This window comes from Dreissena polymorpha, chromosome 1, assembly GCF_020536995.1.
Source record: "Dreissena polymorpha isolate Duluth1 chromosome 1, UMN_Dpol_1.0, whole genome shotgun sequence".
NCBI classification, from domain to species: domain Eukaryota; kingdom Metazoa; phylum Mollusca; class Bivalvia; order Myida; family Dreissenidae; genus Dreissena; species Dreissena polymorpha.
This window is the reverse complement of record NC_068355.1, coordinates 66,492,254-66,514,791: the sequence shown is the minus strand read 5'-3', so window position 1 is coordinate 66,514,791 and position 22,538 is coordinate 66,492,254. Positions and strand designations below refer to the sequence as shown.

At 35.8% G+C, this 22,538-nt stretch overlaps 1 protein-coding gene across 1 annotated transcript; it reads right to left on the bottom strand.

Moving 5' to 3' along the window:
* Positions 1–6,272: 6,272 nt before the first annotated feature.
* On the bottom strand, positions 6,273–21,717 carry LOC127833389 (T-box transcription factor TBX3-like). The gene is made up of 7 exons (XM_052358617.1): positions 21,585–21,717; positions 19,805–19,991; positions 14,044–14,311; positions 11,280–11,426; positions 10,487–10,563; positions 10,097–10,155; positions 6,273–7,566 (listed from the first exon to the last, which is right to left on the bottom strand). The coding sequence occupies exons 1-7, from the start codon at positions 21,715–21,717 to the stop codon at positions 6,863–6,865; spliced, it is 1,575 nt and encodes a 524-aa protein (XP_052214577.1). The 3' UTR covers positions 6,273–6,862.
* Positions 21,718–22,538: the final 821 nt, after the last annotated feature.

Below are 22,538 nucleotides of genomic sequence, written 5' to 3'. Positions count from 1 at the left end.
AACAGCGTGTTCTCAGTGTATCATATATATAATAATAAACAATATTTGCTTATTGGTATAAACTTGTATGTGAACAAAGTCAATTTTCTACTGAGCATAAGTATTCAGTTCATGACCCCGTGCGATCTTTGTATGTAATATATATTCGTTTTAGAATATTGTTCGTGTTAGAAATGAGCCTCGCAATAGGAAAACAACAGTGTCGTCCCAGACTAGCCAATGAGCCTCGCAATAGGAAAACAACAGCGTCGTCCCAGACTAGCCTATCGCAATAGGAAAACAACAGTGTCGTCCCAGACTAGCCAATGAGCCTCGCAATAGGAAAACAACAGCGTCGTCCCAGACTAGCCTATCGCAATAGGAAAACAACAGTGTCGTCCCAGACTAGCCAATGAGCCTCGCAATAGGAAAACAACAGCGTCGTCCCAGACTAGCCTCTCGCAATAGGAAAACAACAGTGTCGTCCCAGACTAGCCTCTCGCAATAGGAAAACAACAATGTCGTCCCAGACTAGCCTGAGGAGTACGCGCAAGCTTAACAAGGATGACCATTGTCGCTGTTCTGGAATATTTTAAGAAGTCGCTTTCAAACGAAAATCCACTATAGGCTGACTTTTCCCCTGACAACCCTTTGCGGATTGCACAGGCTTATCTGGTAAGAAACTTAACGCTTATGCATACAGCCCCGTTTTTCGGCGCATGGCTTTTTGTTGCTTTATCCTCAAATACATCGTCAAAGTCACATTAACCTCAAGCAGTCAGAGTTAAAACTGTACAAATGAAGTGTGTTTTCCATTTACAAGTATTTCTGTACGTATAGCAAATGCACACCAATTTTTAATCCAAATGATACAAGTTTGATTAAAGTTGAAAAAAGTTTTATTGACTAATAAAGACACGGCCTCATAAAAATAGAGCTTCTGCCTTATATTCAGTGGCGGGATTTTTCAAAACATCGACAAAATGTGAAAATGGTTGATAAACCTTATCTGTAATTAAATTGGCTTTCCAACATGTAATTAAAAATTAATACAGTGTTTTCTGATGGCTATAAGACTCATGCGAAACCCTCGACACATCCTCCTTTATAAATATGAGCCGTGCTATGTGAATCAGGGGTTGGATGCATGTGCGTAAAGTGTCGTCCAAGACTAGACTGTGCAGTCCGCACAGGCTTATCAGGGACGACACTTTCCGCCTTATCTTGATTTTTGCTACGAAGAGACTTTCTTGAAACGAAAAGTATCATACAAGCGGAAAGTGTCGTCCCTGATAAGCCTGTGCGGACTGCACATGCTTATCTATGATGACACTTTACGCACATGCATTAAACCCCTTATTCACAGACCGCGGCTCATACACACATTACTACAGATTTTATCATCAGTTGAAATTACAATGTGATGTTTACGTGATACAATAAATGGAACACACAATATTATTAATTCGTTTAACTCAAAGTGGCTAATAAAGAAAAACAGTGATGGACAACATTAACACATATTAATCTTGAGTTAACGGGATGGAAACCGGAAAGCTCGTTTTACGACATTTCGTGATCTTCAAAAAGGCATGCGACTTGGTTGACCACACAATTCTTCCCGGAAGTAGCGTAAAACTAATAACATGAACATATATATCACAAAACGATTCAGAAATGTACGATCTTCTTTCCACTTGATTAAAGGTGGTTTTCCAAAAACCTCACTGTTCGTAGGAATGATCTCTTTTTATGTTAATAACATTCAGTCTTTTTCTGAAATACTACACAAAATGCATGTGCGTTAAGTTTCGTCACATATTAGCGTGTGCAGTCCGCGCTGGAATCAGAAACGACACTTTACGCTTTTATTGATTTTTTTTAAATTTATCTAGCGTTTATTTTGTTGTTGCAAAGTAGTCTCTTTTTAGCGAACTACTCTGTAATGTAATGGCTTATAGAAAATGTCACATCTGCAGATACTTCAGTTCTCGTAAGGCTTCTTCTTCCTTACTCGGCACTCGTAGTACTACTTCTTTCTTATTAAGTACTCGTAGCGCTACTTCTTATTTATGCAGTACTCATAGTGCTACTTCTTCCTAATTCAGTAGTCATAGAACTATTTCTTTCTCGTCCAGTACTCGTAGAGCTACTTCTTCCTTGTTCAGTATTTGTAGCGATTCTTCCTTGCGCAGTACTCGCAGCGCTTCTTCATCCTTATACAGTACTCGTCGCGCTACTTCTTCCTAATTCAGAACTCGTGGTGCTACTAATTTCTTATATGGTATGTGTAGCATTACTTTTTCCTTATTCAGTACTCGAGCGCTTATTCTTCCTTATTCACAACTATTAGTGCAAATACTTAATTATTTATAACTCGTATCGCTACTTATTCCTTATTCAGATCTCGTATCGCTACTGATTACTTATTCAGAACTAGTAGCGCTACTTATTCCTTATTCAGAACTCGTATAGTTACCTATTCCTCATTCAGAACTCGGAGCGCTACTTATTCCTTTTTCAGAACTCGTAGCGCTACTTATTCCTTATTCAGAACTCGTAGCGCTAGTATACTTATTACTTATTCAGAACTCGTATCGCTACTTCTTCCTTATTCAGAACTCGTAGCGCTGCTTCTTCCTTACATGTATTTAAAAGTAGGATTGGTAGTTTTTGACTGATGATTAGGTTGTTAATATTTTACAACTGATTGTAAGTTTTGTTAATGTTTGACAACTTGTGGTAAGGAATTTTAAGTTTTGAATTCTGATCGCTGATGCATTTATTACTAGTAGAATTAAAGAAAATGATACATGTACCCTACAATGAAAGACATGATACATGAAATGTTTATTCGCATTGCATAACATGGACACGTTGTCACACATATACGGTATGTCTGTTGATTTTTCGAAACTGGCGTAGGGAATAAAACGCTACGAGAGACAAAATTGCCATTTTAATTTTGAATACTTAATTGCAAAATCGGAAAAAAACGTATTATGTAACTTCCAGTTTGTTCATATAAAATAGTGGTGTTATAATCTGCCTAATATATAGACACTAACAAGTCGGAACACAAATTTTGCGACAGGCCGTGCGCAATATCACACATTGGCCTTGATATGTGGCACACTTGCGCAGCGGCGAGTCTGTCTGTCGAGTTTATTAATTTCAGCTTGTATAAGACAGCCACCCACATATCACACTTCAAACACAGCCTCCTACCAGGCAAGTCCGTGTGTAATCCGGATGCCCCTGAATAAAACACTCTTTTCTCAAATATGACATTATTTAGGACAATGTCGTATTCGGACAATAAAATTTCGAGCCGAGAAATTATGCGCGCAGTATTATTTACGTTTGGGAATTAATTAAATTTCACATGTTTAAATTTAATACAAAGTCCTCTCAATTCCAACGAGTACAGATCAGTCAATTTGTCGTTAAATGGAATCAAACGGGTCAGATGAAAATAAAATTGCCTGACCTTGTTGTTCAACCGCTATAAAATTTGTTCTCCAATCGCATGTCTAGTTTGCGAGACTCGGCTAAAGACGACTGTAAGCTATTAATCTAAAAGTGGTTTCCATAAAAAACTAACGTAAAGCAATAAACAGTCGCCCCTCGTGTAAATAAAATAATATTTAATTTTCTTCTCGTCCGTTACAACGGTATTTTCACCATATTTGGCAAAAGTAACAATTTGTTAATGCAAAGCTTTAACAGCGGCGCGTTTTGCGTTTATAAGGTAATAAACATTACAGCATTCTCATGGGGTATAGACCATAATTGGTTCATTTTGGCTCTCAGAGAAAACCTTGATACACGCATTTGTATAACAAAACAGGGCCGTCAAAATTTCGAGATTATTTGTTGAGCGTCGAGACGGCATACCATATCTTAATGGGTAACCACACACAAGCTCCACATAATGGATAGGTTATGTTCTGGGGAAAGGGATATTGATAGATAGGCTGATCATATGCCGATACGCGCCGAACATGTCGATGAAATATCACTCGTAGTCATTGTATGATATATCAAATTAAGTTCAAGCCACGAATTGATTGATGCTTTTGTTTTAGTACATACACCAATCAAAACGCTGATAGATTAGAAAAGCGGTTTCATAAGAAAGGAAGAAACAAAAATCGAGAAAAATATATATTAGAGTGCATACATTCTCCATCAGAAAGTTACTTTAGGAAATAATTTTAATTTCTGCAATGCCAATTTTCATATGCTAAATTTACTATTCCTTGATTAAACACTTCAACAGCCTGTCTCTCTCAAAGACACCAAGTACTGGCACTTTCTATCCAGGGAACGGATTCGAGAACGTCTCAATAGGTCTCAGGCGTTCGATGTAATCGAGCTAAAATAATAAATAGTTTTTTAACAGAACTTACAGCCTGCGTGTCCACTTAACCTGAACGGCTGAACAAGACGATAAAGCCTAGTCACTTCGGGGTATATCGATTGTAAGTGCTTCGTAGCCTGCCAATTAAAAAAGGCCACGCGATAACAATTAATATTATATATCGTTATTATAAATTGTAACAAAATGACGTCGCGAGCGGGCCGTTATTCGTATCTAGTGGGCCAAGATAAATTTTATTCAATTATGCATGTCAAACCCACAATCCGAAAAACGTTTTGGAATCGTTCGATGCTTAAAAAATATTAAACTGTTAAAAAACCACCACGTCATCCAAAATCCAGATAAAATAAATGTATGTGTTTTATCAGAGAAATAACGTCACATGAGATACGTCTTTATTTGCGTATGCAATTGAATGAAAATAAAAGTACTGAAAGCTGGTTCCGTAATAAATTTTAGTGAAGGAACATTACAAATTAGTATGATATGTAATATAAACGATAATACACGGCCGTTATGTCGGTAGCGGGCCAGTTATAGACGACCAGTACAGCTGTGCAGTGTTATTGTCTAATAACCGTTTTGGGACGTCATGTATTTCTATAGTTGTTCAATATGCCAATAGTTCAATTCATGTAGTTGATACGTCATTGTGTTCGTCCAATATCTGTTCTAGCATTTAATTATTCACGTCATATTTTGCGAAAAGTCATACTATGCAACCCCCGGAGGAATTTAAAATTATTTGTTGTGAAATTTTTCATTTCTTTTTTTCAGCTTTATGTATTTTCTGTTTCTCATACTTATGCACTGTTGTGAATAAAAGTATTTCAAAACTATATTTCTTGTCAAATTAGAGTTTATTGTAGTTAACAGGACAATGCTTTCCGGCACATTTGCCACAACTTTAGTAGAAGTTCCTACTGCTATGGCGCCGAATCATACATGTTTGTTGAGAAATGACATTCTGTGTACACAATGTTACTTTTTGGATAATGTATTGGTTTATTGGTAGGGGAAAAATGGTAGCGATTAATTTGCTATTTTCATTAGTCAATGCTTTTCGGCTCTTGTTTCTTACAAAAAAAGTACGATATTGATCCATACTAGTTCATGACGGCCAAATTAAGATGCGCTTGTGCCCACTGACATCTAAACAAAAATAATAGGTGGGTCGGCTAAACTTGTTAAATTGTACGATTTTACACTTGACACTATTTATTTGATGCAAATTGAAGAAATGTGTTATATCTCGTTATGCAACATTTCTCTCTTTATATGATAATTTTAGTTTCTCGATTATAACAATTTGCAATAAAAATAATCAACTCAATATGGAGTACAAAATTAAATGTTTGGGTCGGTACGAAAGTAGAATCGGTTCGGTTAGTGGAAACAATGAACTTGTTGTGTCGTATTTTTCGGAATGCATATAAGCCTATCTCTTATTTAACAGCCTTATTGCATGAACGTAAAGTGTCGTCCAAGACAAGCCTGTGAAGTACGCAAAGGGGAGTCAGGGTTGACGTTTTTCGCCCAGACTGGATTTTCATTGAGAAGAAACTTCGTTTATAAAAAATCAATAAAGCGGTAATCGTCCTTTATTAGTCCTTAATGACTGCACAGGCTATTATGGGACGACATTTTTCGCACATGCATTAAGCTCCCTGTTCCCAGGGCGAGGGTTATCTGTATTACAACACTGCATCCACTGATATATCGAATCTGGTTTTGAGTTCATGGAAGAAAATTATTGTTAATTCTTTTTAGAATTAACTAAAAAGAAATAATAAACAAATCAATTAGAATATTATTATTTATTTTAGTAACTTTTTGTTACAATAAATAAAACTGTACAAACAAATACCAATCGAATCACGTAAAACGAAAATATTTTCCACATATGTTATCAAAGAATATTCAATGTATATATACAATTCCTCTAATAAAACAATATATCCAATTCACATTCACGTTCAACGTTTTACAATGGTGGCATCGTTCTAAACGATCAATTTTCTGTGAATGAATCATTTTTCAAGAATACGAGTATAACTATTTGTAAAATAAATGTAAGTAATCGTCCACATAATGTAAGTATTTGGAACGCAAAACAGAAATACAATTACAAAATATGCACAAAATATACATATTTACAAAATTCAACAATGCAATTCATGGAATAAAATAAGTGTCACTATTACTATAAACAGCACTTAAACAAAATGAACAAGTTTTTAATGCCGTCCATGTTCCACTTCAGAGTGAAGGAATGCGGTAGTTATCACGTGTCAACACGTGCTTGTGCCACGTGCTCTCTCGCGGAGCACGAGCTCTTGTGGTTAATGCGCATGCGCCGAGCATGTGCGTTTATCTTATTAGAGAATAACTGAGGCGGTCCTTTAAGCACATGTTGTGAACTAGAATAGAAATGCGGAGTTTTCCAACAAACATTTCAATGAACAGTGGAAACGTAATGGAGCAAAACCTATCCTTGTGTTACACCATTGGCCCAGAAAAGTTCATATTCATCATATGGAGATTTGGGGTTAAATGCGCTGAATAGTCCGCCCCTTGTGTCGTCTGCATGTATGTGCATGACGGGAGGCTAGAGTGCTGCGCGGGGGGAGACGCCCTCAGTCCGTAGGCCGAAGTGGCGTTGTGTCGCACCGGCTGCCGCATGGCGCAGTCTCCGTTTGTGAGGCTGGATATCGGGAGGCGACACTGCTGCATGGGATTCATGGACGAGAGCGAATGGAGGCTGAGACTAGAGGAAACGGCCGCCTGGTGCTGGAGGAGGCTCGGGGACGTCGTCACGGGCAGAAACGACGAGGAACTCGATCGGTCCACTGGGGAATGATGGGTGAAGTAGCCGCCGGAAGTCTGGTCGGGTGAGATCGCCGACAAGCCACCGCTCATACATGAGGAACCGTATGGCTTACCGAGACCCGAGTTGGAGAGCGAGTTGAAGGTGCAATTGGGGCCGGAAGGTTGCAGCGGCGGGCTTTTTGTGGCTAGATGTGTGCTCGTTGAAGAGCTGGATTTGTTCAAACTGTGACACTGGCCAATGTCCGAATCGTTAAGGTCGCTATTGATGTCCGAAGAGCGGTCAAGTTTCAACGATTCGTCTTTGTAATCATCGCTTTGGGATTTAAGCTCGATCGCATCATCCTCTGACTTCTGCTTCTTTTTGAAACCTTCTTCTGCAAAGAGCAAAAAAAAAATGATTTGAAATAACTGGTTCACATTCTTCATTATGATGCACCACTCTGGTGTGTCCGATAGATTCTAATTTCGGCCGATTTATCACTGTTATCAGATCACCATACGCGTTTGACTTCTTTACTTAATGCATATTTCCGGTTGAAATAAATATCTCGACAAAAAAGAGAATACATTCTAATTTCGACGTCAATTGGTTTATTCCAATACGTTTTGATGAGTATCTGCAATCGTTTCGATTCGGAACCGTGTATTAGCTAATGCAATTACTCGTGCAAAAGGTGCGAAACGTCGAGAAGATACTTCGGCGACAGGACTGATCCAATTTGCAGGGATCATTAATATTTCAAGAATGACTGCTAAATTGAATTACGAACGCTAGGATCCAATTTGCCTATCTTTCTCTACGATTACAGAGGCACGATGTGTGAAGTTAAAATTCACCTTGAGTACGATCGGTGGAGAATATGGCAGCCTGCGTGCCAATTGAATATCAGAGACCGAAACATTATGTTCGGAGTGAGTCTAAAACTGGCGGGTTTCCTTCAGATAGGTGTCGAGAAATCAACTCGACTCCATGAAAAGCAAAAAGGGACGGATTCGCTAAACTTTAGCGCGAAAGGCGAAGAAAGCAGTCGCCGGGTCGCGAAAATATGATGTTAACTAACGAAAATACCTAAAATTATAATCAAGTTTTCAAAAGACGTGACGGGAGAACGTGTGGAATTATCGGTTGCAATGTTTAATTTTCTCCTGTAATTTAACGTCTGTTGATCGTACTTAGCCGTTGTTTAACTGACGGATGACAAGTTCATACCGATTTACCAACACGAATTTAAACAATCGAGCATTTTAATATATTTTTTTTGTGGAGTTGGAGCAACAATATCATTTACTTATTGGGTAATAGAGACAAAACATGAATAACGATACGTCACGCCAAATCGCAAGTGGGGATTTAATTAATTAAATGGAATAGCAAACAAAGACAATTAACATATCGATCATGTAATCTGAAAACTTGCAAAATTTGACTCCTTTTCTAGGTTAAACCATGCACAAGCAGGAACGCAATTACTTCATCGTTCAACTAATAATGTTTATCACTCTATTGGTTTATAACATGTTTTTTTTTATTATCAAATTTTATATGTGTACAGGTCTATATATGATATGTGTGTGGCCATTAAGTATTAAACATGCCGATATAAATGTATAAAAGTGTAAGCGGATCGTGAGAATGATAATATATATGAGCCGTGATCTGTAAAAAGTGGGTTTAATTCGTGTGCGTAAAGTGTCGTCCCAGATTCGCATGTACAGTCCGCACAGGCCAATCAGGGACGGCACTTACCGCCTTAGTAAAATTTTTGCTAAAAAGAGACTTTCGTTAAACGAAAATTATCATTAAAGAGGAATGTGTCGTCCTTGATTATCCTGTGCGAAACGCACAAGCTAATCTGGGACGACATTTTGCGCACATGCATTAAACCCCCTTTTCACAGAGTGAGGCTGATATATTCTGTCAAAACCATAGGGAGGAGACGTTTTGACCAAATAAAGTGTGTTTACATATGTTTTCATGTACGGCGTTAACCAATTGGGACGCAACTGGATAAAAACATCGCGGAAACACAAGTGTCCCGTAAATTTGAGTTTACGACCGTCGGCTAGTCGTATATTTAACATCCGATCACAAATTTCGCAAGTAGGAAATATTTAATTAGAATAACGCTTGCAGCGGGGTTCATACGGTTACGCGTTTTAAAGTTTAAAATTTCATGATTATGTCATTAAGAGAGCTTTCGTTGCGTTTTAGTCTGGCAGTAATTTACTTTGAGAAGTATACGATTCAGCGCTAGTGATAAATTCGAAAAGTTTTAATAATTCAAACTCGTTTACACGTCTGGAGTAAAGCGATTGTGACAGGAAATAAAATATTTTCGGTTACAGAACTCTCGTTTTTACGAAGAATTTATACGGAAAGGACAATATTCCTCTGAAATGGCACTGCTTTGGTAATTATGATTGTTTATGATGCGTTAAAACTGTACATTCGGACGTGGCGAACGGTGGTAAAACAAGTATTGGCTATATTTGCGCAAAGAAAAATTTCAAATAAATTAGATTATTTTTTATGGTGGTGATTAAGAAGATTTTTACGGTCCTTTCGTTTTAAACAAAACAGACACACATAACGTTTTAAGCAAGAAAGTTAAGAAGTGTTTGTACGTTTAATAAGATGTCATTTTATGGGAAACAGTGTTTAATGAATTGTGTAACGTGTGCAATTCACACAGGCTAATCAGGTACGACCATTTTCGCCTTAACTGGATTCTCGCTAAGAAGAGACTCTCTTTAATAAAAAACATCCATTAAAGAGAAAAGTGTCTTCACTGGTAAGCCTGTAGGGACTGCACTGGCTTATCTTGGATTACACGTTACGCACATTTATTTTGACTGATTTTCCTCAGAACGAGGCTCAATTAAAAAAAAGTAATGACTGGTTACCTTTATCAAAGTCGATGATGTTATCATCTGAAGGTCGTTTAAGCGTCAGTCTGTGATCCCTGAAAACAAAAGGACAGTATAAAAGCCATGTAAATCATATGGCACAAAAAAGTAATTACATTTTGTTTGGCCGTTTGTAACGTTGTTTCTTAGAATGGCATACAGCGTGCTTTGTGATAATAACAAAACCATGATAAGAAAGATCGTCCAAAAAAAAATTGTCGATTAAAGTAAGGATAATTTCGTGTAACACATACCTTGCGTTAAATTACGCGATTTTAACTGTGTGTACATAATATATATTTTTTATAATAGTATAACTTTTTAATTTTGACTATGTTGACCAGACTACATTAAAGAGGGTGGTAGAAAGTATTGGTGTATACTCACAACACGCACCTACGCCCCATCCCGTTGTCTCTGAATCCCTTGGCGAACGGATTGTGGTCAATCTTTAACTGGGTGATCTGAAAATATTTTTACAGTAGATGTTTTATTTTTGCTAACATGACGATTTTTATCTGTCTAAGTTATTATGCCATCTAGATTGAATCTGTCTCGTTTTATGGCTTATCGTTTATTCCTATAGCGAAGCTGAGATATACATGTAGTTACAGTCGCTGTTTTAATTTTAGCCCACCTCTACCCGTGTATAATTTGAGAAAAGTAATTTCTTTGGTCATGATTATTACTCTGTGGTCACTCTGTGGTAATTGATCAATCTATTGTCGCCACATCTAATATTAAAACTGGCGAAATTGCTTGCCGGGCGTAAATAAATTATGAACTACTGGATAAGAGTGCCTATAGAACGATGCTTCTGTCTATGTTTCGGTGTAAACCATTGTTTTACTGTAACTCTCACGTCGATATTGTACTTCTGAAAGTTTTTACTCACTTACCACAAAATAAAAAGCTATATTTATTTACACTTACATGGCATATTCGTATTTAATATATAAACGAATGTGCTCTCAATTCCCAATTTGTGGCAAAACAATGCGCAGCATTTATTTACTATTCACATACATAAAAAATATTTTATTTAAGTGGAATGCCGGCTGTTGCTTTATTTCGAATCAGTGCAAACAGAGCCATACATTTGACAAACACAAATATTCGAATTTTCTAGAAAATGGAAGAAAATATCAAGACACCTTTTGGAATGAAACGCGGTATTTACCTGCTCGTTCTGATAGGCGGTGACGGCGATGAACGTTGTTTCTTCAAACGCATACGTGTTGAAAGACGTCCAACGCATGCTGAAAATGTCGTTTGCTTGAACGATGTGGACACGGGGCTGGTACTTGTGCATGGAGTTGAGAATAATCTAAAGGTAAAAATATAAAGATAATTATTTCATATATGAAAGTAGTTTATTTGTTCATCTACTAATTTGAGTTGATATGCTGATAGTCGCATTTGCACATCCGATTGTTTCTATACATTAAGTGGAATGTCAATTTGTTCTATGCAAGTGGATTTCTGTGGCAATCACTTCAATATATTTTAGGATGTCCCTCCCGCCCTACCCATACACACTTATGTTCTTATTAATATATGATATGATTTTCATCCGTACGAATTAACCAATAAATACGTGTATGCAGAAATAGTTTACGTGGATCCCAAGATTATGACACAGTTTAAAACACAACAAGCCATGTCGCCGGTTTATTTATTGTATGTATTAACCCCGATTTCGCCGCGTGCGCGTTATATCTCTTATTATTTTCATTCTTCAAAGAAAAGGAAACATGATCGATGGAGTCCGAAAATGCGCGCATCTGTTCAACATGGGACCGGAACGAGATTTCTGGTATTTTAGGGATATTTCGCTTTGGGTTTGCTCGGGAAATGAAGACTGATGATTTTCGATTGTCCCCTCCCGCCCCGAGCGAGAGGACACCCTGTAATTATAACGGTTTACGTTTCCTTTAAGAAAGATTGGGTGGGGCAGGAATGAAGCAGACGACAATAGGGTATTCTGTTCTAATATCAAATAAATCAGTCCGCATTCCTAGCGCAACATGGCGAGACTAGCAGAAATGGCAGAACGCTGTCGTCTGTCAACAGTGTATTGAATTCATATTCAATTTATTCTTAATTAACATGGTTTTGATCATCTTCGATAGTTCATACAGAGGTATCATTAAACAATGAAGCATCGCATATTAATTAATACACGCGTTTTCGTGATGTTTACGGATGCGGCTTTCTATTCCGTATTTTCCTGGTGATATATGCGACTCGGAAGGCATAGGGGTTGCTTTGCTTTTAAAATTGTGTAATATGCATGGGAATAATACTGAAATTCTTGTGTTTCTATAAGGCAAATACGTTTATATTTGTTAAGAACGTTTGGCCAATGACCCTATCGGCGATGGCATTTCTTCACTTATTTTTTACGACAATTCTCTCCAGTCGTAAAATGGTCGTGAAAGTCGTAACACGCCGCCATAATGGTATCGCATTTCTTGTCAAGGGAGTTCCACCATTTTGCGAACTGGAAACACTACGCGGGGAGTTTTCTATCGACATAAGCAGACGGACATTTCTTTTGTAATTAGCCCCTTTTACAACGGGACTTTTAAGTAAGTTCTTGCCCCTCCCCCGGGAAGATTATCAATTAACCCTGAGCCCTTTAGACAAGCTGGGACGGGCCGGTTATTATGGATGAATTTTCTACCAATTAATATGTATGTGTAGGGAATAGCCAAATGCTGAGCCTCGTTTCTGAAGGAACAGTCTAATGAAAACCCCACACGCAAGCTTGCGTTCAATGATTTGATGATCGCAACCCACTTTGATTCAGGTCGACATTTTAATACTAAAAAATCGTTGTTTTTTTAAATTATTTGCGTTATTATCAAAATTTATTTTGTTTATATCTTTTAAGTATTTGTTTATATCAAATCTGTGTTATAAAATTTATCCAAATTAGTAACGGTCTGAATTTAACTCATAGATAAAGTATAAGGAAAAGACCAAGATCGTAGATCTACAAATTGTGGTTTCAAAAAGGCGGTCTATGAAAGCAATCACTTCTTGTATTAAGAATCCGCTTTTCGTGTGTATATTCATACAGAGAACATTTAAGAACCGGTCCCATAAGACCGCTGTTATGCCGTCAATGCGAATGAGATGCTCTCAAGCACGGAAGCGACAAACTTGTGTCAGCAGGAAAAATAGCGAAAATGATGAAAAGAAATTTGATTTTAAGCGCACGAGAGTGTTTACGAGTCAAAAAAGCGCAGACAATATGTTATATGACATTATTTGTTGTTTGATAAGGTCTTTGGTGATTCTTATGCGTGCAAACAGATGAAACTTAAGTTGAACTTTTTTATTTCCTTTGTCGCTTAGGGAATTCAATCGCGCTTTTGACGCGTAACGTTTTTGACGTTAAACATGGCGCGTTTGCATGCAAGGAAGCCAGATAATTAATTACATGGTTCGCTAATCTTGTGTTTAAACTTATCGCATGTATTCAACATTGGATAAAGATATTTACACATAATATCTAACGTTTGAGAACGTTATTATACAAATAAACTTTAATAAGCCCTGAAATGGTATACTCATTAAAGGTTATATTCGCTGATCATAAAAATGAATTGTGTCAGCCTTTATAGACAACCTTATTTATTGAAATTCCAGATAGTACACTTGTGTCAAACTGCTATAGTCTTAAGAGCCTTGTTCTGAAAAAATGCCTGTGCAGACCGCACAGGCTAATCAAAGACGACACCTTCCGCCTAGACTGGATTTTTGTTTAGAATAAACGGCCTTTAACCGAAAAAATCAATAAAAGCAGAAAGTGTGATCACTGCAGACTTCAAAGACTACTCTTGGAGACAACACCTTACGCACGTGCACTAAGCCTAGTTTTCCCAAAAATAACGAGGCTATTATAATAAACTAAATTTATAAAATCGCCAACTCACATGTCCGTTCTGGTCCAGGTTGTTATTGGTCAGCTTGAGCTTGTGGAAGGTCACAGGCTGCTTGAGCCAGTGGGAGCCGGACGCGGGACTATCCGGGTGGATGTAGAGGCGGCCGGGCATGTGCGGCTCGGCCTTTCCGGTGACGACCCACTCTGAGTTGTGGTACTTGTAGCGGCAGTCATCCAGCGGCACGATGTCCACGAGCAGGATGTACTTGGAGTGTGGGTCCAATCCTTCCAGACTCACCTTGAGCGTCGGGAACATGCGTCTGGAAGACAGGGAGATTACACATGACAGCATGCGTCGATATGAATGAATAAATAAATAAATAAATAAATAAATAAATAAATAAATAAATAAATAAATAAATAAATAAATAAATAAATATTTATTTATTAAATAAATAAATATTTATTTATTAAATAAATAAATATTTATTAAATAAATAAATATTTATTAAATAAATAAGTAAATAAATAAATAAATAAATAAATAGTGGATATGCTGTGGACGACAAACTTAAACTTAAACTTGCTAATTTGATGAAACGCCTATTTATATAGTTATATTCAATGGCGTTGTACAAAACATATATATATATGTACATAAAATTGATAAAACATAAGAGGTATTGATAATATTAGGCAGCATTAATTAAAGGATTAATGATCTTAAAATGTGTGATATTAATAATAATGCTGTAAGGAACTTAAGCAATAAAACAATACCGGCTACACTATTAAAACACAGTAAAAGTAAAATATTATGTAATAAATTGATATAACTAGAGTTAAAACAATAATTATAATGATAATATGAGCAAATATTTGGCAACATAAAGACACAAAATTTCATTAACTAAAACGACAAACATACGATTCTTGTCAAAATTAGTCGACTAACCACCATGCTGCACGTGACTGACACGTGTCCATGTCAAGTATGACTTGCCGAGTTTGATTTCGAAGAATCTTACTACTAAGCGAGTTAACAACGATTCTTAGATATAACTTTTAAAAAATGCATTTCAGGTACTCGTTTTGGAATATTGTTTTTCAAGAAAATAAAGGTTGTCTTTGTTAACTGTTATTGCGTCATTGTGTATTTTATCTCACAAGGTTCATTGCAAAATCAAGAGCGAATGCAAGAATAGCATAATGCGTGAAAAATATAAAGATTCAATCCACCATTTTGTCAATATCAATTACCAATGATCTTGAAGGGCCATTGACCATTGTGCGCATGTGGCCTAAGCGATGATGAGTGCCGTCTGGCGACATTCTACCGCTCTTTTGAAATAAATTTTACGACATAACAAAAATCTACTTAATTGTGACTCTGTGATACCGACACACAATTTAGTGTGAAAACATCACTTAGCGTACATAATAATGAAATGATACACGATAAACATTATTTTTATGTTTGATAAACAGATGAAATACACTGGGGGCAGTTTTGGAGAGTATTTGATTGACCGGCGCGTGTTTCGATTGTACCACAATAGATAACGTGTAAACAAACCGATCAGAGGCTTTTGTGTAATCGATTAATGTCGATGCAAACGTCTGATACATTCAAAATCATGTTTGATTGTCGTCTGCCTGAATTGCAATAGGTTACTGAGCAATGATTGAAAATTGTGATTGACAAATTAGATATCAATTATAGAAAATTCATGATATTCTTCATAAATGTAAAGATCATGTTTCGATTGTCGTCTGCCTTAATAGCAATATTGATTGACTAAAATAAACGTCAATCATAGGAAATTCACTTATATTCTTTATACATTCATTATCATGTTTGCTTGTCGTCTGCCTGAATTGCAAAAGGTGTCTATGCTATATTTGAAAATTGATTATATAGATTTCACTTATTATTATATACTTCCATTTCCATTTCATATAAGCAGTTGTTTTTGTTTTTAATAGAGGTTATCTCTTTTGCTATATTATATGTGCTGCAATTTCTTGGTTGTAAAGTTTTTTTAAACACATCTTTGTTATTTGTTCTTTTTACTCGCATGATTAAGTAACGTCTCTTGTGTACATATACATTTTATCGGACAGATGTCAAAGGATTGTACGACGATGATTCTAATCATTTGATTTTCGACCGATTTTACGGCGTTAACAATGATGTCCGAACGGATAACATTTCATCATAACAAATCCCGTAATTCTTCAAAATTGACAAAATACCCGTGAAAATCCACCATTATCGTGTCAAGATCTACAAATTTAAAATCTCCGCTTTGTGCTCAACAAAAAAGGAAAGCGATTCAATCTCAGTCCTTTATGACTGATACATCGAAATCATTTGTTAAATAGGCGAATTTGTAATTCAAATGATTTTATTATTAGCCCCTGGGTACGGAATCGCACGTCGGCAATAAACGAAATCTTTAGACTTTTGATGATTGCCTGAATTGCTTTAATGAAGAAAATTCCATGCAGTTACAATTTAAATTTTATTGCGCCAAAATATGCTTATCTATTGATAAGACAATTCTTCAAAAGGCTAACAAGCTATCATAGATAAATATAACAAGTTTTTGATTACATCTCACATGATGAACGTTATTTAATTTTAAGCTGAAATATGCATTATTTTAAGTTACCAGTGTAACATTAAAGAAATAAAGGAAACACAGCTCATGAGGAAAAACAAACAAACGAAGTATAAATACATTTTTATCTTTGTTAAAAAGACTCAATAACATCATTTAAAAAAGTTCGTTGTGTAAAAATTGAATGCTTTATTGACTGCGCTAAAAGCAGAAAGAGACAGGAGTCCCAAAAAGTAGCAGGGCGCCGGATAATGACACACTTTTGAACTAATTTGGACACCATCCGCTGTTAATGAGTCGCCCGTGCGTGTCACCTATATCTTTGGGTATCTTCTGGTGTGACACCTATGTTTTGGGGGTATCTTTAGGTGTCGTGTAGGGAAACGAAGAATCTTTCGCCTGCCGGTGTAAAGTTCACAGCTTAATTTTTTTGGACAATGGGAGACACGTGCTCCCAATTGAGGAAAATCGAAATTCTGACAGAAGTTACTTTGTCGATTACATGTAATAAGATTATTAATGAAAGATTTGACATGAAAAGGACATTGAAAACGGGTGCTAAAATATCCTCGTTGAATATTTCATGAGAGATACATTCGATCATAGCAGTCAATTGCTCGGGAACACCTGTTATTGACATCCATTTGTAAGAAATACTTTTTTTACCAGCATGGTATGCGAATATGGAGCACATATTAAAAAATAATATATATTTTGAGCATTGGTTTATTTCTTTAATGTAACTATAAGTATTGCATAATTATTTGTATATTATAATTAACAAACAACGCTAATTATTGTTTGTTATCCTTGGCATTTTGGTGTGTCTATCTTTGTCTATCTCGTCATCATCAGCAGAGACATAGATCTACGTCTCTGTCGTAAGATATAAGAAATAAGTTTGTTTGTAATTCTTGAGAAAATGAGCTAACAAACACTTCACGATTTTAATTATTTAAAATGTCACGGCAAACAAATGCTCACCGTCGAGATTTAAATGCTTACAAACAAACAGATTTCACCGTCCCCCGTCCCTAAAAAAAAATACGACGGACGACACAGCGTCTACCGATTAAGTATATTCCTTGCGCCGAAAATCTCGTTAAGTTCGGACAGTGATTATGCGACAATCGTACCTTTTATCGCGCAATTATCATACCAAAATAGGCCAATTTCGAGAATATCAAACGGGTCTAAAATGGTCTGGGTAGGGAATTTTCATTGATTAACAAATAAGTGTGAAAAATCATCAGAAAATTACCGAACAATGTTGATTTCTATCTTGCTCTTAAAAATGCTGACAATTTGTCTGAGGATATATTAACTGTACACAAACAAAAATCGTTGATATCTTTATACATCAAAAGTATTTAAAATATTTAAATATATTTAAAAATGAAAAAAATAATACGCGTATAATTATAAATTACCATTAATAAAATTATCAATTTTATTATAATATTTTTCAACATCAGAGTTATTAGTATTTCTGTTGTTGTATTATAAAATTTACTCAGGCAAAAATATTAGGTCAGAAATTTCCCACGGAAATACATTTGCATAGCGTTGATGTAATTTGTAAAATACTATAATATAAAAATAATACAAACTTATAAAAACTAGTCATAAGTCAACTTGATCGCTGGTTTTATAAAATTGAACATCAATGAAATTGCGCAATATTGTGTTCGATTATAAAAAGCTCTCCGTGTGATATCCACTTTAGTTGATTAATCCCAGAATTGGCGAACTATAGAGACGGAATATGGGATTTAGTATTAACCAGATTTAGTTTTTCGAGATTCTTTCCCACGCGTTTCACTAATAAGTAAACGTATATTATAATACCAATCAATATAGAGCTAACATTCTAAGTAAAACTACAAATGATTATTTTTGCATAAATTGCAAAAAGGCGCACATGTTAAATGAAAATTAATGGAACCCCTTTTTACAAGCAATTGTAAGGTATGTTTTATGAATAAACAATTTTTAATAAATATATTTCTTTTATTAAAAGTAAAATTAGTTTAACAAATAAAGTTGATTCCTCCTGTAATTTCCTTGCGAAGAGAGTGTTTTTATACAATCAATCAAACATCACCGGAAAGCGGAAGCTAATCGTTTAAGCTGACTGGTTGTCTCTCACTTCGATTTCATAGAAAATAGCAACCAATCAGTGCAGTGAAAACAGACGACACCTTTTTCGCGTCCGACGTGAAAGTGACTTTAAAACTGAGAAAATCCTCCCAACAAATCCTTTATCTACTAACTGTCTGTTAATTTCCATCTTTAAACTACCAATTAGTCGTTCCTTTGTAGGAGTGTGACGGGATTAATAATTATCGCACGAGCTTTCGTACAGTATGAGAATACAGTTGTTACAGTTGGAAATGTGTGGGAAAAATCACACCCAAACGCGCATTTGTTTCTTTTCTAAAAAAACTGCAATCTTCTTTCATCTTATTATTTAGTATATCGCAAAAATAACACATAAAAAAATAAATGGCCACATTCCAAACGAAGCGCTAGTTTTCATTGTTAATGTATTTGTTATATGAGGACAGATGTAAAATATTGTGTTGCTGTTTAGAACAATTTTGTATTCATTTTTAAAAACATTTTTACATATAGCAATTAAAATGTAGTTATTAAATTGTATTTTATTACCCTCAAAAACACAATATAATAATTTGAGGTTTTATATTTATTAGACGGTAGCTCGTCAGAATATTTATCATAAGACCCTCGAATCTCACAAGCCATGTTTTTTGTGTTACATTCGTTATCATACGATCAATGCTTTTAATCCAGATATTTGCGCAAACGAAATCGATACAGTCGTCATAATTTATTATTACAGCTAATTAAATTTATATTGTACCCACATTATGCAGCCAAATGCACAAACAGATCCTACCTCCTCCCAAAAGAAACAAACAAGATATTGCAGAGAGATTCAATATCAAAACACTAAGATCGCCGTGGCGTAGTGGATATGGTGTCCGCCTAGCGGGTTTGATCCCCACTGTGGGAGCGTTCTTTAGATCTCCCCCATAGACACCAAGGAAAGGGACTCGAGAGCGTTTCGTATAAGCTTAGGCTTGTTACGCAATCGAGCTTAAATAAATAAGTTAAAAAAAAATAAAAAAACATAATAAAAACTGTATATTTTGTAACAGTACATACCGGCCAGTTTTGGTGATAATCATTTCCGTGCCGAGGGAGCTAAACTTTGTCCACAGGTCTCTGTTCTCGAGGGAGATCTTCAAGTTCTTATCGATCCCGTCCCCCTGGCCCGGGCCCCCGAGCATCCTCTTGTGATCCCCATGTGTGTGGAAACCGGGGTAACTACCGAACTGTTGGGTCTGGCCGACTGCAGGCGAAAATATGGTTGTTTATTTTTATATAAATTAACCTATTTATGCATAGCGTCTAGAAAAAAAGGCCTTGGCAAACAGCGCAGACCCAGATGAGACGCCGCATGATGCGGCGTCTCATCTGGGTCTGCGCTGTTTGCTTATAGGACAGTCTGTAAGAAATATTCTAAGTGTAGAAATAAATATACTAGAAATGCATAATTTTGGAAATAAATTGATCCAATTTAGAAGGATGTGAGAGTCCAATAGGCATAAATGGGTTAAGCAAACAGCAACAAACACATTTATGTCAGGAATGACGATTATTAAACAGCTTCTAGTATAAAGTCCAAACAGCTTGTTTTTGTAATGTTTTTTTTCATTGGCTGCATTTCTCAGCGAGGGTGCGTTTTGTGAGTTTTATTGCACATTGCAAATTAAAAAATTAATACACCTTAACCGAGTGTTGTTGTTTTCATGATATCATGTGAGAAAAGTAAACAACAACACACGCGTTGTGACAACATGCAAAATGTATGAATGCGCTGATTTTAGAGAATATACTTTGATTAAAATGCAAAGTTTGCGACAATGTACAATTCATGCACGATGAAACGTAATTAAAATAAAAATTCTGTATTGGCCTTTCCATTGCTTTATTAATGCGTTGATTGTTTTAAATAAAACATTACAAGACATTAATCCGTTTTGTGGCGTTTCAACAAAAAGTGATGCTTTAATGCGGGATCAAATATGATAATAATATTAACGATTTGCTAAAATTTGTAAGATTTTTTAAATAACGCAATTTAATTATCTAGTGTTAATTTGCCCCTCTTATTGCTTAGCCTCACATACATTACATTTACTCGGAATACGACTTAATTAATTAAAGAACATATTGATCAGTATATAAAGGCTAAAAGGTTTGTTCTGTTCTGTTCTGGTAAGTTGCGTTCGTAGTGATTAACAAAGGTATTATGTTTATTTCTGTTCGGAGACTATCAAAGATAAACACGATTTTTGGGTAGCATTATCATCCTTATGTATATTTTAAATCCTGCTTGAAATGTAAACTGATTCTGAATGATATGTTTTAATATACCTTAACATGATGAAGGGAGAAACAGTATGTTATTTATTTCCACCTATCTATCTAAAAAATGATGTAAGTGAGGATGATGCTTTTTAATGTATATGTTACAGTCAGCGAATATGATCGAATCTCGCAAAACATTACACAAAAAAAGAGAAAAGAAATAGAGAAGTCGGTAAGGTTATTTAACAAATAACAGAAAACCCAACTTAATTCCAGTGCTAAACAATATCGCTTTATCTGAGGCATAATTGTTGTTAGAATCTCAGAAAGGTGTATAGGCTAAAAATGCACTTGAAATGACCCTTACAGAAAAAACACATCGTATACATATTATATACATTTTAAAATTATATTAAAGTTAAATCATAATCTGTAAAAAAAACGGGTAATACAAACGTTAATAAATACAGATGTAGTAAATTGTATGTTCACTGAAATTGTAACTGTGGATTATTTTAATTGAATTTATTATCCATTAACACGGAAGAAGTTAAATACATATTAAACTTACATGACGTAAGGCCCATCGGATCGTGCGCCGGATGTACCGGGAACCCGAACGAGTAAGCCTGGGGAGTTGGGAGCATCCCGTGACCCAGAGGGAACCCCCGGGATCCCCTTGAGATGAAATCCTCTTCATACATGTGACTTCCGGTATGCGCGCTACCCGATGCGTATGACGATGAACTACTTCCGGCACTACCTCCGTAACTTCCTCCCTGCAAAAGCAGCATCTGTAAGTGAGGAAGCGAAAGTACCGTCAAATATTTGTCGGATATTTACTAACAGATTTTTTAATAAGAAACACTCGATTTGCAGTCACCACATTTAAAAACAATAACACTTAATCACTACCGATCATAATCGGTGATCTTACTGTATTGTGGTGGTCTTATGTACTATACTTAAACACAATTATTGAAATGACAGATATTTTAAAACTGATTTCTTTTTTTTTTGGGTAATAAATGGCCTTGCTGCACACTTAATCACACATTTGTTTAATGTATAATTATATTAGTGTATCACAGATTGTCCGCTATGTAGGTTTAACCCGAACTGACTCGTCGGTTTGCGAATGGTTATATTCCACCAGAGACAAACGGCTTAATTAGCACTCTGATCCATTCGGTTTGTCTACATGACAATGCCTCGCCTGTCAATCATAGCAAATCTATAGTATCGACCAAGTTGTTATATTTTCATAAACATAAACGCGATGTTTCGTTAAAAATTTAACCGGGAAATCAAATATATGATATTAGATTTTTCGATTATTAAATATTTGTTATATTTATTATTATGTTTTTAATTAAATATAAAACAAGTTATAAATTTTCTGCAAGACTGTTACCTTTTCTTCTTTTGATATACCAATGCCGAGCCATAGATGCATGTGCGGAATATTTTAGAAATATATTTCCAAATAGAATAAAAAACACAGCGTCCCGTATAGTCTTTGAGT

Bases quoted from the DNA above. Each gene is read 5' to 3' on its own strand.
- LOC127833389 (XM_052358617.1), bottom strand. From the start codon at position 21,717: ATGTATGAAGAGGATTTCATCTCAAGGGGATCCCGGGGGTTCCCTCTG. The intron at 19,992-21,584 runs GTAAGTTTAATA...TTTCGCCTGCAG, and splicing joins TCCGATGGGCCTTACGTCAT to TCGGCCAGACCCAACAGTTC. The intron at 10,564-11,279 runs GTAAATACCGCG...AAATATTTTCAG, and splicing joins CCGCCTATCAGAACGAGCAG to ATCACCCAGTTAAAGATTGA.